The sequence below is a fragment of the Urocitellus parryii genome, chromosome X, assembly GCF_045843805.1.
Source record: "Urocitellus parryii isolate mUroPar1 chromosome X, mUroPar1.hap1, whole genome shotgun sequence".
NCBI lineage: Eukaryota > Metazoa > Chordata > Mammalia > Rodentia > Sciuridae > Urocitellus > Urocitellus parryii.
The window spans coordinates 117,836,403-117,852,665 of record NC_135547.1 but is presented as its reverse complement, the minus strand read 5'-3'; the positions used below and the strand labels follow the sequence as shown (position 1 = coordinate 117,852,665).

The 16,263-nt window shown below is 39.3% G+C and overlaps 2 protein-coding genes across 2 annotated transcripts in view; one reads left to right on the top strand and one right to left on the bottom strand.

Moving 5' to 3' along the window:
• Positions 1-229: 229 nt before the first annotated feature.
• Positions 230-15,897, top strand: Pdha1 (pyruvate dehydrogenase E1 subunit alpha 1). The gene is made up of 11 exons (XM_026405432.2): positions 230-399; positions 6,296-6,355; positions 6,907-7,080; positions 8,003-8,129; positions 8,792-8,883; positions 9,745-9,837; positions 10,337-10,492; positions 10,729-10,800; positions 12,293-12,360; positions 13,405-13,513; positions 13,971-15,897. Exons 1-11 carry the CDS (start codon positions 343-345, stop codon positions 14,133-14,135), a joined length of 1,173 nt encoding a protein of 390 aa, XP_026261217.2. The 5' UTR covers positions 230-342; the 3' UTR covers positions 14,136-15,897.
• Map3k15 (mitogen-activated protein kinase kinase kinase 15) overlaps positions 14,414-16,263 on the bottom strand; it is a 114,602-nt gene continuing 112,752 nt past the window's right edge. The window contains exons 28-30 of the mRNA XM_026405447.2: positions 15,664-15,764; positions 15,509-15,585; positions 14,414-15,017 (exon numbers count right to left, since the gene is read on the bottom strand). Of these exons, the coding sequence (XP_026261232.2) occupies positions 14,936-15,017; positions 15,509-15,585; positions 15,664-15,764 (260 nt within the window). The 3' untranslated portion in view covers positions 14,414-14,935. The remainder of the gene's footprint in view (positions 15,018-15,508; positions 15,586-15,663; positions 15,765-16,263) is intronic.

Here is a 16,263-nt window from a genome sequence, read left to right as displayed (position 1 = left end):
CTCCAGGGAGCGGGCACTTTTCCACGCAGGCGCCTTCGGGTCCCCGCCGCCTCAACCGTCCGCCGCGTGGTGACCGGAGGAGCCCACAGCCCCGCCCGTTCTGGTGCTGATATTTAACGAGCCGCCTCGAGCCTTCTGGGTGGGCGGGGCAGAACGTCTGGGAGCCGTTCTGGTTGGTTCGCAGACCGGCGCGGCGCCTGACGTCGTTCGGACTCCGTCACGTCGTGTTGCGTTTAAGGCGTGGCGTCGTCTCGGGGCGCTTGAAGGAGACTTGGAGACTGCCGGCTCATCCTAAATCGTTGGAGTCGCCGCCGCCGCCGCCGCCGTCGCTGCTCCTGCTCCATGAGGAAGATGCTTGCGGCAGTCTCCCGCGTGTTGGCTGGCGCTGCCCAGAAGCCGGTAAGGAGGCCTGAGCAAGGCCTAGGTGGGGCCGAGACGGTGTTGGAGGAGGGTGAACTGGACCTCCAAGCGCCCGGCTGTTCGCCGTTTGGGGCCCGGCGCCGGAAGGGGGACACGAGGGGAACTGAGGACCTTTGTTTTGACTCCTTGAGGTACCTTCTGCCCCGGGCCCCGGATGAGAGGCGTGGAGCAGGTGCCCCGCCTGCGGCGCGGGGTAGGGAGAAGGGGTACCCCTACGAGATTCTCGTGCAGTTTGGCTGCGCCTCCTCTCCCGCTCCCCCGTCGGCCCGGCTCCGCCGGCTGAGCAGGAGGAGTGCTGGAGGATTGCCAGCCCCTGTTTACGGGACATGGAAATGGGGAGCCTAGGACTTCTGGTCGCCAGTTGACTCCACTCATTTCAAGTTTTAGTAATTTCATTGTTCTTGATCGATAGGCTGTGTAGTGCGTAATAGTAAAGAGCTTGGAATGCGGAGACTTGAGTTGTTCGGTTCGAATATCGTTCTCACCGTTTACTAACTCTTGTGACCTTAGGGAAGCACAAAAAACTTTTTTTTTCTCCCCCGACGTCCTGGCGGCTGGTTTCTTTATTTAAAAAGGAGATAATAAGAGTCTTTTCCCCATAGTGAATCTCACCAGCGTGTACATCCACAAGACTAGCATCCTAATTAGAATATGATATATTCCATGCTTGTATAATTATATCAAAGTGGATTTTACTGTCATGAATAACTAAAAAGAACGACAACAAAAGAGTACTTTCCTCATGGGGTCATCGGGAGGATTCAAGGAATGAACCTTGCCTAAACCTTTCCGAATAGTGTCTGGCACATAGTAAGTGCCATTTGTGTTGAATACAGTTGTTATTTTATGGAGTGCCCAATTTGGTATACATTTGTTAGACACATGCACTCGGCTCTGATGAGGGTTCAAACAGGGTCAGACTCTCCAAAAACAAATTTTCCTCCCTTTCTCTCTAAGTTGGAGCTTTTCTTGGCAGTTACTTGAGAGCGGTCAGGGAGAGCCCAGAGAGGAAACTGCCTTTACCCTTAAACACACAGAGGCTTAGAGTAAAAGTAGCTAACAGAAGTGATCTTAAGAGGGTAGGTGTTAAAGTTAAGACTATTTATGGCCCCAGCTTTTACATGTTCGTCATACCTAAGCTAAGCTTCTAGCGTTTTGACCCTTAGGCAAAGTAAGACAGTGTTTGTTGATATAACTGTCCCAAGCTTTGACTTGTAATTCTGGTTCTAGTAATTTCCCCAGGACTAAATGCTGCTCTGGGCCTTATGGGCAAAGGTTGTCAAAATGTAGGAAGTGGGCTGCTCTAGGAATCCCATTGAGAAATGACAAAACACGATTTGATTAACCCATTAAGTCCCAGGTTTTCAGGTCTGAGATTATTTCAACAAAATCGACACAGGTGCATTACAATAGGTTAAATATCAACCCAGAGCTTATACATATTGTTAACATAATTGTTATATTTTAATTTGATCTTATCATGTAGCTATATATTGCATACTGTATTTTTATAAGTGTTCCACAATTGGGCTGATGGGACAAAATGAGTTAATCAGATACTGTATTAGCATTTGAATTGTAACTGGAAACCCACCTTCCTGTTAATGTTATGTGTGATATATTCAGTGTTTGTTGATATTTTTGATGTTGTTCTAATTAGTTACACATGACAGTAGAATGCATTTTGACACATCATACATAAATGGAGTATAACTTCTCATTCTTCTGGTTGTACATGACGTAGAATCACACCAGTCAAGTAATCATATATGTATATAGAGTAATAATGTCAGATTCATTCTACTATCCTTCCTACTTCCATACCCTCACGATAACCCCATGATAACCTTCTTAAAAGGTTTTAAGAAGTTGAATTGGAACTTCAAACTAATAAATGCTAAATTTCATACCTTTCTACAAGAGTTTCTGCTTTTAAGAAGTGTCATCCTCTTTGGGGATATCTGTTGATAGAGGGCAATACTAGTAGTAGAAGCTCAGAAATATCCCTAACTCTTTGCTGTTAGATGCTTGATGGAGGTTTAGTATTCTGAAAGTAAAATTTATTGTTTCTCTTATTTGCAGTTTTTTTCTCCTAGACTTAGGGTAAGAAAGTTTAATTCCAGAGATGAAGTCACCTTAGAAAGTGCTCAGTTATCTTCCCATTTGGTGGTGTCAACTCTTCAGATAATTAGTTTTCTCTGTTAGCTGTACTTGTCCTGCGCTGATTAATTAGGAACCATTCCTAGAGCTTCTAAATTTAGCAAGAACTAAAAGTTTTGCCCTTATCTTTTTAAAGGTTAGAGCAATAAATTCTTTTTTTTTTTTTTTTTTTTTAAGAGAGAGTGAGAGAGGGGAGAGAGAGAGAGAGAGGAGAGAGAATTTTTAATATTTATTTTTTAGTTCTTGGCGGACACAACATCTTTGTTGGTATGTGGTGCTGAGGATCGAACCCGGGCCGCACGCATGCCAGGCGAGCGCGCTACCGCTGAGCCACATCCCCAGCCCAATAAATTCTTTTTTTGTTTTTTTTTTTTTTTTTAAAGAGAGAGTGAGAGAGAGAGAGAATTTTTTTTAAATATTTATTTTTCAGTTTTCGGCAGACACAACATCTTTGTTTGTATGTGGTGCTGAGGATCGAACCCGGGCCGCACGCATGCCAGGCAAGCGCGCTACGGCTTGAGCCACATCCCCAGCCCAAGAGCAATAAATTCTTACTGTGTAGGCTTTTATTACATTTTGTAATTCTTCATATGAGTGAATGTCTTTTTCATTTCAGTATAAATAATACAAAATAGATTAAGGTTTACTTTTTTATATTATACATGTAAGAAGCCTTTCCCCCCAAAGAACTGACAAATGGTAAGTAGTGGCTTGCCCAAATTCGGCAAACTTGTGTAACTAGAGTCATATCATCTACCCCTTGAAGGGAGGGAGAAAGGTTAGGCAATTGATATGATAGCTGTGACACTCTGCCTAAAACTAATTCCCTTGTCTTCCCTCCCAGGACTCTGCATGTTTCTTTCGTCTTTTCACTTTTTCTTCTCTTTGTTTGCTATTCCCTCTTGAAACAGGGAGCTATGGAGATTTATCTCAGGCTTATAGATTACCATCGTCTCATAGTGTTTGGCATGAAACTTTGAAATGAATTAGAAGATCCTGATTTTATTTTTTAATGAGATTGATAGTTGAAGTTATAATTTCCTGAAGAAGACTGAATTGCATTAAATTTTTTATTCTTTGTCTTATTGTTTGCTTTTTTTTTTTTTTGTATCAGGGATTAAATTCAGGGGCACTTGACCACTGAGCCACAACCCCAGCCCTATTTTGTATTTTACTTAGAGACGGGGTCTCACTGAGTTGCTTAGCGCCTCGCTATTGCTAGCTTTGAACTTGTGATTCTCCTGTCTCAGCCTCCCAAGCTGCTGGGATTACAGGTGTGCGTTGTAAGATGTATATTACTAACATTCTTTTGGCTTCTTGAGAAGTAGGAAACATTTTTAATTTACACTGGTAGAATCTGAAATTTTTGAACTATATTTTGACCTTCACTTAAATGAATCCTATGCATTTAGGAACTTAGTTTTCATTTTATTGAATAGGTTGGGTCTGTGTCAAAGAGGAATCCCTTTAGGGGTTGGGGATGCAACTCAGTGGAAAGGCATATGCTTGGCATACTTGAGGCCCTGGATTCAATCCCCAGTACCCGCCCCCCCCCCAAAAAAAAAGAATCCCATTGAAAAGAGAATATTTTTATGGCTCTCTAGAGAAAATGAATGGTAGTTGTCTTTTAAGAAATCTCAGTTAAGCTGTGGCTCAGCGCTCGCCTAGCACATGCAAGGGTTCGATCCTCAGCATCACATAAAAAATAAATTAGATAAAGATATTGTGTCCAACTACGACTAAAAAATATTTTAAAAAAAGAAATCTCAGTTAAAAATATGTACACTCACATTTCTGATATGGCTTTTAGCCATATGTTTGCCCCTTTCACCCATTGTATCAGTGGTCCTGCTTATTTTTGAGATTCTTAATATTGAAAAAGGGGGATAAATTAGCTTTCTGGCAATTACAGTTTTTGCCCTTCCTGTTCTTTATTTTATGTAGCACAGTTTATCACTTTTCATTGTTTTGACTTTATGATTGAGAAAGAATTTGCTTTTTGTTACCATTGCCACCTGGTTTGATCTCTACTTTTTAAATTGTTCCCAAAACTGTAGTTCCTGTAGTTTTATCTGGAGATTTATTTTTCAATACAATAGATATTTTTGGCTCTGAAAAATAATTTAATGACCCAAAATCCATATCTATTTCATGACTATCAAACATCAACTTTTTTTTGCTGCCTCACCCCTCAGCTTTACTTCTTCACTAATTTCTAAATTTTCTTCATTTTGAGATATATTAATGGACTCTACCTCTGTTTAACTGAAGCATTTATTTCTAGTATTTAGAGTTTTTTGTATGTGTCATTGGCCTGTTTGTTTGTTTGTTGCTTTATCAGATAGTGGTACAGTAGTCCCTCCTTGTCTGTGTTTTTGCTTTTATTGATTTTAGTTATCTGTGGTCAACTGTAGCCTGAAAAAATATTAAACAGAAAGTTCCAAAAAAATAAGCAGTTCAGAAGTTTTAATCTATGTGCCTTTATGAGTAGTATGATAAAATCTCATGTAGTTCAGGATGTGAATCATCCCTTTGTCCAAGATACACTTAGTATATGCTACATGCTTGTTAGTCACTTAGGAGCCCTCTTGCTTATAAAATCTACTGTCTTACTATTACAGTGCTCTATGTAGGGTTCAGTACTACCTGTGGTTTTAGGCATCTATTCTGGGTCTTGGAATGTGTAACCCCTGCAGATAAGGAGGAACTGCTATATATTGACAAGTAACAAGATGAATGGATAATAGCTTTCTGCCTCTTGGCTTGTTCATTTGGAGGTACACATAGCACATCATTCTTAACTCTTACCAAAAGAAGTCCAGTGCTAGAGTTAGACAGTAAAAAACAAATGCTGTATTACATGTCAGGTGTGTGTTTTATGGGATCTGATGAATGTGCTTAAGATCTCCATAAAAAGAATGTATGCTGGTTTACATGTAAGTGTGTGAAAATGTGGTAGAAAGTGGCTGTTTAATATAGTACAGTATCTTTGAAATCTAACCTGAATGTTAGCTACCACATAGAATACTTTAGCTGTGAACAGCTCTGTTCCCTTGTAAAAGTAGGAAGAAATCATTACCCCCAAGCGGTGACAGCTACCCAAACATCAAGAAAGAAACACTGTTTTAGAGAACATTTCTCCCTTCTTGGGCCTCAGGAGGAGCCCACCCAAGATTTAGGCTGTTCAAATTATAAAACTGCTGGCTCAAGTCTATTGTTTTTAAGTCAGTGCCTAAATATATCTTTGGTTCCATCTTGTATATTTCTCACTAATGTACTCATTTCATACTTTTAATAGTGCCAATAGTTTTATTTGAAGTATAATTTTAACAGTTAACCTCCAGATGAGGATATGAGGTTATAACTTAAAATAGTATAAAGCCCACAGTCTCTTCATTTTGGCCATTAATTTCATTATATTCCCACTGTAATATTTAAAAAAAAAAAAAAAGTGATCAAATGTATGGGTTTGGTTTTTGCCATCTTTCACTTTGTCTTCAGAGAGGGGTATGATCATGTTTGATTGGCCAAAGCATGGATTTATTTTGGAAGATGAGGATTCCAGCATAGTGAATAGAATGGAAGAGAAGCCCATGAACATGTTGGGTCCCCTTATATTTCAGACTACATCCTGATAATTGATCAATGATAATAATGACTTTCTAAAATAACTGACACTAAAAAAAGTACTGATTTGTATATTTTTGTCTTCTAGGCAAGCAGAGTGCTAGTGGCATCCCGTAATTTTGCAAATGATGCTACATTTGAAATTAAGGTAAGAGGTATTTTACTTTGTGATAAGTTTTTCCACAGATATACTCTGATATAGTTTTATACCTTCAGAACATTTTGATACTTATGTTTTTTTGACATTTTCTCCCAAATGTTCCAGAATCAAAGGCTCAGGGAAGTTGGGCAAAAATAAGAATTTATTCTTAGCAGTTTGTTGATGTTTCAGGGAAGGGAGGCTTAAATAATAAAACTTATTTCAAACTTTAGGATGTGACTCAGTAAAACATTCAAATAAGAAGGTTCTTAGATGATTCTTTGAGAATTGATTTTTCAATGTATAATTCAGTTGACGTCTAGGAGTTTTTCATAAAAAAAAAGAAAAATCTTAGAAAAATTTCCTTCCTCCAAAGCCCCATCCCTTTGCCTCATGTGGCTTATAGATTTTAAAGAGTCAGAAATAATATAAAGCATTGATGATATGCTCCTTTGCTGGTTTTTGAGTTCAGTATTATTTGTGACCAAGTTGGATCTTAGAATGAGTCAGCAGTGTTTGTGATATAGTAACTAGGGAATGACTGCCTTGCTCCATTTCAGAAATGTGACCTTCACCGGCTGGAAGAGGGCCCTCCTGTCACGACAGTGCTCACCAGGGAGGATGGGCTCAAATACTATAGGATGATGCAGACTGTGCGCCGAATGGAGTTAAAGGCTGATCAGCTTTATAAACAGAAAATCATTCGTGGTTTCTGTCACTTGTGTGATGGTCAGGTAAGTGGTAGGTTTCTAATAAAACCATGTTTATTTAGGTAAGGTTCCTATTTTTTGATTTTTCACTCTTTTTTTTTTTTTTCAGAAGGATTTGAAGTTGGTATTTAAAATTAAAAGTAGAATACCAGAACCTGCTGTGAAGCTTAGGTTAAGCATTCATTCACATAAAACATTGCCAATTTCCTGTATGCATTCTTAGAATTTTCCTAATTTAAAACATTCTGACGGGGGCTATAACTCAGTGGTAGATCACTTGTCTAGCATGTGTGAGGTACTGGGTTCTATCCTCAGTACCACATACAAAAAATAAATAAAATAAAGGTATTGTTTACAATAAAACAAAACTTTCTGACATTGCAATCACCTGTACTGTGTATACTCCTAGGAGAAAAGGTTATTTTGTTGGTTTGTTGTTTTGTGGGTTTAGGCCAAAGGTTACAAACTCAAATGTCTATAGGGGCCAGTTAGATAGGATCAATGAATGAAAATGATTGGATATACAAAACATGGGGAATGGTGACAGACCAGGGTTGAATGGGGCAGTATGCCTGTCCAGAAGGATACCATGCTATGGTTTCAGCTAGTTGGTGCCAAATGGAAATAAGGGGCTAAGGCTTCATAGTGTTTTATTTCTCTGAGAGAAAACAAGTCTCAGTTTTCATGTTACATCCCCTCAGTATTTTAACATTCACATCTGACTTAGGATCTTTCATTGTACAGGCATATCTGTGGATTGTTTATGGCTTCTGATTAAGGCCTTACCCTCCACTGTTTTTGATGGGAAAAAAAAGTCACTTTCTGTAGTTACTAATGAGTTTTAGCCCACATAACATAATGTTTCATAATATTTGGTCTAATAGAAATCTTTTTATCCAGAAATGAGTATGAAGTATCATGTTGGTTTCTTCTTCCTTTAATGCAGGAAGCCTGCTGTGTGGGCCTGGAGGCTGGCATAAATCCCACGGACCACCTCATCACAGCCTACCGGGCTCATGGTTTCACCTTTACTCGAGGCCTTTCTGTCCGAGAAATTCTTGCAGAGCTAACAGGTTTGCTATGGATTTATAGAAGGGAAGAGAATGAATTAAATTTTCAGATATTTCACCATTAAGGTGCTAACCTTTGTAAGTTAGTGCTAAAACCTTTTTGAATTTAAAATTAAAAACCCCCCAAAATCCTCTGGTTTGATGTTTTGGTACATTTGTTGTCCTTGGGAGTAAACTAGCCATTTGTAAAGTCATCTAGTCCCTTAAATGAAAATTTTATAAATCAGAGTGCAGTTATCATCATCAAGCCTGCCAGTAGAAGTAAAGCAGTCAGGTGTAAAGTAAGTTGGGTTGAAGCACTCCCTGGTATATGGTATAGATTCTAGCAATCTTTAATATTCCTGTTTTCTTTGTCCCCTTGACTCTTGAACTGTTTACCAGTGTAGAAAAGTCAGGAGATATATTTTGACTGGCCAAAAAAGAAGTCCTGACTACTATACTGAACATCTGAAGGCAACTAAATGATTAGAGAACAGGTGTGATTGGAATGAATGGTCAAAGACATGGAATTAGTCTGAACTTCCTTATCAAAGGGCAGGGAGACAAGGAGGAACATGTTTACATGGAGGGACAGAGGCTTTTGGGGATTGAACTGGCCTCAGAGTAAAGACTTGGGTGTGGTTTTATGACTTTGTTTTTTCATGTGTATGTTCTGCCCTTTCTAGGACGAAGAGGAGGCTGTGCTAAAGGGAAAGGAGGATCTATGCACATGTATGCCAAGAACTTCTATGGGGGCAATGGCATTGTCGGAGCTCAGGTAGTGCTTTTGTAGATATGGTCCTGGCCATGTCTTCAGGAACTTTTGACACCCCAGAGAACTTCTCTCTGAAGGATTTTAGTACTGTGGGGGCTTGGTTTGCTTTTAAATCCCTATTGCTTCTTAAGTTGCCATTTGAACAGTTAATAAGTAGATTTGGATAGTGATTGAAAATTTATTCATTTTTATGTTCAACAAGTAGGCAAAGAGCCTCTAGCATAACTATCCCTTCACTTTCCTCTATATTTCAGCACATTAATTACTTCGTCACATCAACTTCACCTGCCTCTGCCTTGTCCTAGCTCAGAGGTGGGCAGTCAGGATTTTAGGGGCCTACTAATGATCCAAAGCCAGCCTCTATCAGTAGGGAGTCCTTGCCCTCATCAGTTATTGAATGATGAAAAATTAATAGCATGCAATATACCTAATAGAGTAAGATTGATTCTGTTACATATATTTTAAACCTATGTTTCATTTTTTAATTCTTTACGGTTAGTAGTTGAATCTTTTTTTAAATTTATTTTTTAGTTGTAGTTGAATACAATACCTTTATTTATTTATTTTTATGTGGTGCTGAGGATCAAACCCAGGGCCTTGCACATGCTGGGCGAATGCTCTACCACTGAGCTACAACCCCAGCCCAGTAGTTGAATCTTTAGATACAGATAAGTCATTGCCTACTGGCCAAAATAGAATATGCTATATATCAGGGTGGGTGAACAGAGACAGGGTTGGGGTAGGAATAGTGTGTAGCAATAGTGTTATTTCTGTCTCAAATTCTGTCCAGGAGTTAAAATTTAGAGCATTACTCCTCTCATGGATTTCTGTGGTTCCTTTCTTGGTCATCCTTAATGTTATTAGGTGCCCCTGGGAGCTGGGATTGCTCTGGCCTGCAAGTACAATGGAAAAGATGAGGTCTGTTTGACTTTATATGGCGATGGTGCTGCTAACCAGGTATGTGTCTATTAACTTTGTAACAATTAGTTTCGGTTCCAAAGTGTTGAATGTTTAAAGTTGAGTTTGTAAAGAAATAGTATATGGCTTATTTGTTAAAATAGTATTTCATATGTCAAATTAGCCTTTGATTTTCTGACCAAGATAAGAGATTTACTCCTGGGCACATTTTACCCCAAACCTTACAGGGGCACATTCTTGTGAAGGAGCTCTTCTATGCTGTACATTAGTGCTTCTCAAATGTTCTCCCCTTAGTTGCAAGAGTATGATGCCTGCTGCTTTTCCCCACCATCCCGACACACACACACACACACACACACACACACACACACTCACACTCACTCCTTTCCCTCACCAGAAACTTGGTTTTAGATGATGAGGCTTTTCAGTCTTTATGAAAGCGCTCTATGCCGGGCAGAGCAACAACTATTGGGATGATGATGAAGCCTAGAGAAATGAGCAAAATGAAGCCATTTCAACTTTTTATAATTACTTACAGGGTCAGATATTTGAAGCTTACAATATGGCAGCATTGTGGAAATTACCTTGTATTTTCATCTGTGAGAATAACCGCTATGGAATGGGAACATCTGTTGAGAGAGCAGCAGCCAGCACTGATTACTACAAAAGAGGCGATTTTATTCCTGGGCTGAGGGTAAGGACATCTGTTTGTAGAGCCAGGGCCACATCCTCTCAGCTAGATACCCTCATGTATACTCTTGGTGATCTTAGACTTTCTTAGATATGAGCAGGTCATATAAGTAAAATGGGGGGCTAGAGTGCTTGCCCAGCATGTGTGAAGCCCTGGGTTCTATCCCCAGCACTCTTTAAAGAAAGAAATGGGTAAAATGGGTTTGGACAGTTCGATTTATGTTCTGTTGCTATTAACAGGTGGATGGAATGGATATCCTGTGTGTCCGAGAGGCAACAAGGTTTGCGGCTGCCTATTGTAGATCTGGGAAGGTAAGACTCCCCAATAACTTTGTCTTAGCTAAAAATTTCTAAAGTTAAGACTTCCCATGTGCCTCTGGTACCTCTCTAGGACTAGTTGCTAATTGAAGTATATGAAGTAGAAACAGAGTCCAGGCAGGTGAATGGAGTCCTATGAATAGCATGGTCTTGGTAGCTCACATCCTGGGAAACATTCCACTTTTCCCCCATTTGAGGTCAGTCTTCTAGTGTTTCCTCAGTATTTCACCTGTCTTCCATCATGATGATCTATTTTTGTTTTGGTTAATTGCTCACCCACCCACCCATTAATTATAAGCCCCTTGAGTGACCAGATCAGGGATTGCCACAATGCCCAGCATAGGATTTTGCTTATTAAGTTTCTTCTATGCAAATAGTGCATAATCTATCTTTCAGTGTATGGCTGTGAGAAAGAAAACAATGAAATTGGCCTAAAAAGAGGTTTAAGTACCTTAGTTGCTCTCCTTAAATCAGTGTTCCACAGCTGAGAAAGCACAGCCCTATGGTTACCTTTTAGTGGCGTGCCATGTGTATATTTGGGCAGTAGTGTAAATCATATGTGGATAGTAATGATGAAAAAGTCAGGATGAAGGGAAAGTAAACTAGGAGGGAGATGAAGTGATGAAGCTAGAGGAGGACTAAGGTGAGCAGGACTAAGGTGATAGATTGACTGCAGTGGGCTGAGCAGTCCACATGAAGACTGTAAGACTAGGAGCCAGATCCTCAGGTGTGTTTCCCCATCTCTTCCAATTCCTGAGAAGACCATGTGGAGTCCAACCCTGGGTGAAAACATGGTCAGGTCATAGAATATTTTGATTTAACCTGACCAAAGCCTGATCTTGGAACTATGGGAGGGCCTAGAAATCCCCTTTATCACCCCTGGCCCAATGCACTGTGATTCCAAATGACTACAAGATGACATTACTAAAAGACTAAATGAATAAATGCCCAAATGAATCCACCCTCACCTATCAGTGTTCATAGTCTTGCCAAAGTAGGCTAGTGTAGCATGCGCAAGCTGCTTGGTGTGATGCACAGCTGGGCTAGCCAGACTCCTAGCAGAGTTGCAAGCTTTAGATATCAAAGGTCATTGGTGCCTGCCAGCTTTCTGTTAAACCAGCAAAGTCTAGGTGAAGCTGGATTGGTGGCTGGTCCCTGTAAGAAACACTGCATCATAAAATGAGCAAAGTTGTTTAGGTGCAAGTGGAAATCTACTTAATGTCCATGGGCTCTATGACATATTCAGTGATTAAAAACAAATTGTTCCAGCTTATACAGTCCACACTGTACCTGGCTTTAAGTTCCTATTAAAAATGAGAAGGATGAAATGTGCCATAAATAATAAGAAATCCTTGACAGCTGATTTATAGAAGATTGGATGAGAATATATTGTATGCTGCAAGGGTCTCTATTTGAGGCTGTGAATTGTGGCATTACTGGTCCTGGTCCCCTTATCTTACCTAACAATTTATGGGTTCCATTTTAGGGTCCCATCCTGATGGAGCTGCAGACTTACCGTTATCATGGACACAGTATGAGTGACCCTGGAGTCAGGTATAGTCATGGGAGATCTGGGTGTGGTTTTCAAAGAGGATGGGCTTGGATTAGTGCTGCTCACATTAAATTACTTTTGTTGACATCAAGTAGTTATTTGAGTCTTAGTCTGAAAGCAGTACTACTAATAAATTGGTTCCAATATAGAAAGCATTCAGAAAGTCCCTGGATGTTAGCAAGAGCAGTAAGTTTTTTTTTATAACTAAATTGTAGAGGGAAATTGTTAGATAAAACAGGTCTGATGGGAGAGTAATGTATTTGGAGGCATTTAGCTTATGTAGGCATTATCCCAAATTCACTCATGGCATACTGTACCTGAAGAGAATCAGGATTTGGAAATATTCTGGCTGGGAGGGAGGTGTTCAATAGGTTGAAATATCAAAAAAGCTAGGTTACATTAGGAAGGTGTGAGTTTTCCTTTTTCACTTAGTAGATATCTCATATAATTTCTCTCATAATTCTGCAGTCACAGACTCAACACAATTAAAAGTCAATTTAGTCAAAGTCTATTGTACAAATTAAGTGTGAAAATATACTTTGATTTTTTTTTTTTTAAAAAAAGGTAGAACACTAGCTTTTAGTGTTATTTCAGATATATCTTTTTCCTATATCATAGAATCAACAAACAGAAAACCTGGTGTCTTTAAGTAATTGCTGGCCATGCTTTGTTTGGGGTTGTAAGGGAGAAAGGCAAAGTGATTGGCATTGATACCCCAACCCATGTAAAATATAATAGCCTAAAGGAGTGGGACAGGTGACACTTCTTTTGTACTCTTTTAGATCAAAGAAGCAAACCAGAACTTGGCCCCCATTGTGAGAATGCCAGAGAAGCCCTATGAGTTTCAGCATACTGTTTGCTATAGAAGATAGAAGCAGCTCTTACAGGCTGCTTTCTTGTGTTTTGGAAGTATAACTCTGCTCTTCTCACAGTAACATTAGTGTTGATGTGTCCCTTCCTCTCAGGAATGTACTCAGATTTCACCTAGCTATCTGCCCCACTGGAACTGTTCTTACACCTACCACTGTGTTTCTTTCCTCATACAGTTACCGCACACGAGAAGAAATTCAGGAAGTAAGAAGTAAGAGTGACCCTATAATGCTTCTTAAGGATAGAATGGTGAACAGCAATCTTGCCAGTGTTGAAGAATTAAAGGTACACTCACTCTTAGTGGTTTAAGTCTGGCTTTAAAGGTGGCTCTCTTTCCTCCCTCCCACAAAAAGTTGCCACCTCTGGGTAACCATAGAGTCTTGATTTGTTCAAGCCTGGGAAAGTGATATGACAGGGAATAATTCTGAAATCTCATAGGGCTGTTCTTTATTAAGATTAGGTGGGGTGGGCAGCAAACTAAGTAGTGAAAGTATGCATTATCATAGATCATATTGGCAAAAAGCCTTTTTTTACAACTTTTCCCCGGTAGCACAGTTTGTACAGTCCCTGGATTGTTATCTTCCTGTGGAGATAAATAATTTTAAAAATTTCAAATTAGCAACTGTTGGGTACTTCTAAAACTAGGAAGAGTTTCATGAGCACTGGGTTTTAAGTAGAACTCTAGGTGCTACCCAAGCTGCTGTTAATTTAAAAATTTCTTGCACTGTAATCCAATGTTTAGGAAATTGATGTTGAAGTAAGGAAAGAAATTGAGGACGCTGCCCAGTTTGCCACAGCTGATCCAGAACCACCTTTGGAGGAACTAGGCTACCACATCTACAGCAGTGATCCACCCTTTGAAGTGCGTGGTGCCAACCAGTGGATCAAGTTTAAGTCAGTCAGTTAATGGGAGACGTGTGTAATGATGGGCTGTTTGCAGCAACTATAAGGAACAGCGTTGTCAACTTTAATAAATAGCATGTAAATTAAATTGAAGGGAGAGTAAGTGCATGCAGTTTTGTATATTGTTGTGTTAGAAGATGTTGAGTGCTTGAGTGTTTTGTGATTATTATATCATTGTATTACCTATTTCAGATCTACAAGTCTAATAGAGTTTAATCTTCTCCCAAATAGTTGTTTGGTCACTAGAAGGAAGAACACTTCCTTGTGTACCTGTTTTTGCTATGCCCTGAGAAGTCGCAATTCTGGCATTGCACAGCTAAAGCCATCATTTCTTCTTATTTTTTTTTTATTATTATAACCAGGCAACAGGTGAAAGGCCACACAACTAGTTTTCTCCATTTACACATCAGTGGTTACAGTCCTATCACATTTAGGTTCTATACTAGTTAATACTGCTTACCCTACAACACCTGTCTCATTTTAAACTACCATTGTATTTAAAATAACAGAATGCCGAGTCTCTTTTTCTGAGATTCTCCTAATACTCTAGGATATCAAAACTAAAGCTCACTATTCACATTACATACAGTTCTATATAATCTTTAAAACATTCATAAATAATAGGTTTTAAAAAATGACACAAAAAAATGACAAACTTCACCAGATTCTTGAATTAATTGAACACATCTTTTTCTTGTGTAAACTGAGCAGAATTTGTGTATACATGTACAGAAGAAGCTTTAACCACAAGCAGGAGGGTATGTGCTCACTGTGTCCTCCCGGCTTAGCTGAGTGTGATTAAGCCTAGTCCTCTGTCGCTGAGGACTCCTGAGCCTGCCTTCTGTACTGGGAGACTGCGTGCCACAGCCGACAGAGGACACCACCACTGTGGAACAAAGGAGTTACCATAAGAAAGGCAAAGTTCCAACTGACAACCCCAAAACTAATCTAGGATAGGCCTACTTATGGCAAAAGATAATTCTAGTTTTTGTTTTAAGATTGGCCATCTACTCTTAAAAATGCAGTCCCATTTTAATTTAGATAATGAACAAAACCAAAAAATATTCTCTTCCTGTGTGAATATAATCCTTGAGTGCCAGCATTGCTAGGACTTGGTATTAGAAGTTGCACAGGAGCGCTGATGGATTGGTGTAGAGGTGGCTATTTTAAATGACATGGGAACAAGACCATGGGAGGGGTTGGGTCTAGTGCACTGGTACCTCATGCCCAGCCCAAACCTGCCAAGATTTTGGAGGGAGAAGAGGTAGTATGTTTTTAAAGACACTGGAAAGGGAATGAATTTCAAGGAGGGGAAGTTACTAGTACTATTGCCTACTTATTAGAAAAGGTTCTAATAAGGCATTTTGAAGCTCTTACCGTAGTCTAAGGCATCGTAAGTCTTCCTTAGTGATATTGTTAAGAATATCAGAAAGTGTATAATTTTCTTCAACAATCTGAAACAAAGATCAAATATATAAGAAATAAGCAGCTTTTAACAATATCATAGGAATAGATTTTGGTTATAAATTTACCTTTTCAATTGTATTTGCATCTGTTCCTTGCAGTTGTAGCCAGTCTATAAGCTCTTTATCTGTTCCCTGCCTAGGCGGGGGTGTTAGGTTCTTTGTCATACCTGTAACAATTAGAAATTTGTTTCATTATATATTAATTGTAATGTAACCATAAAACTCTTAAAAAGTAACTATCCATGATATAAAATGTGGTATGAAAAGATGTATTAAACCTGTGTCATTGATCTGCTCTAATATGTTTTATACAATTCCTAGTTCTTAAACTGACTTTCCAGAGAGAATTACCCTTACCTCAGCACCTTAAGTTTGTAATCTGATGTTGTCTTACTTTAAATGCTTATTTCCCTGTTTAAAAAATGACCTTTCTTCAGGTGCACATCCCTAACTACACTGAAAATCAGGTGAAATAGGTAGTAGTGTTGAGATTTTTACATCGGCTCCACACCCCAAGAGGTAGCTATAGCCCACAAAAGGAGAAAGTCAGATATACTGACATAATTTGGGCAGTAAACCACCCTTTTTAGGTTTACTTTTGACAAACTCGGTCATGTAACTACTACCACAATTGAGATACAGGTATTTCCATTACTCCACAAAGTT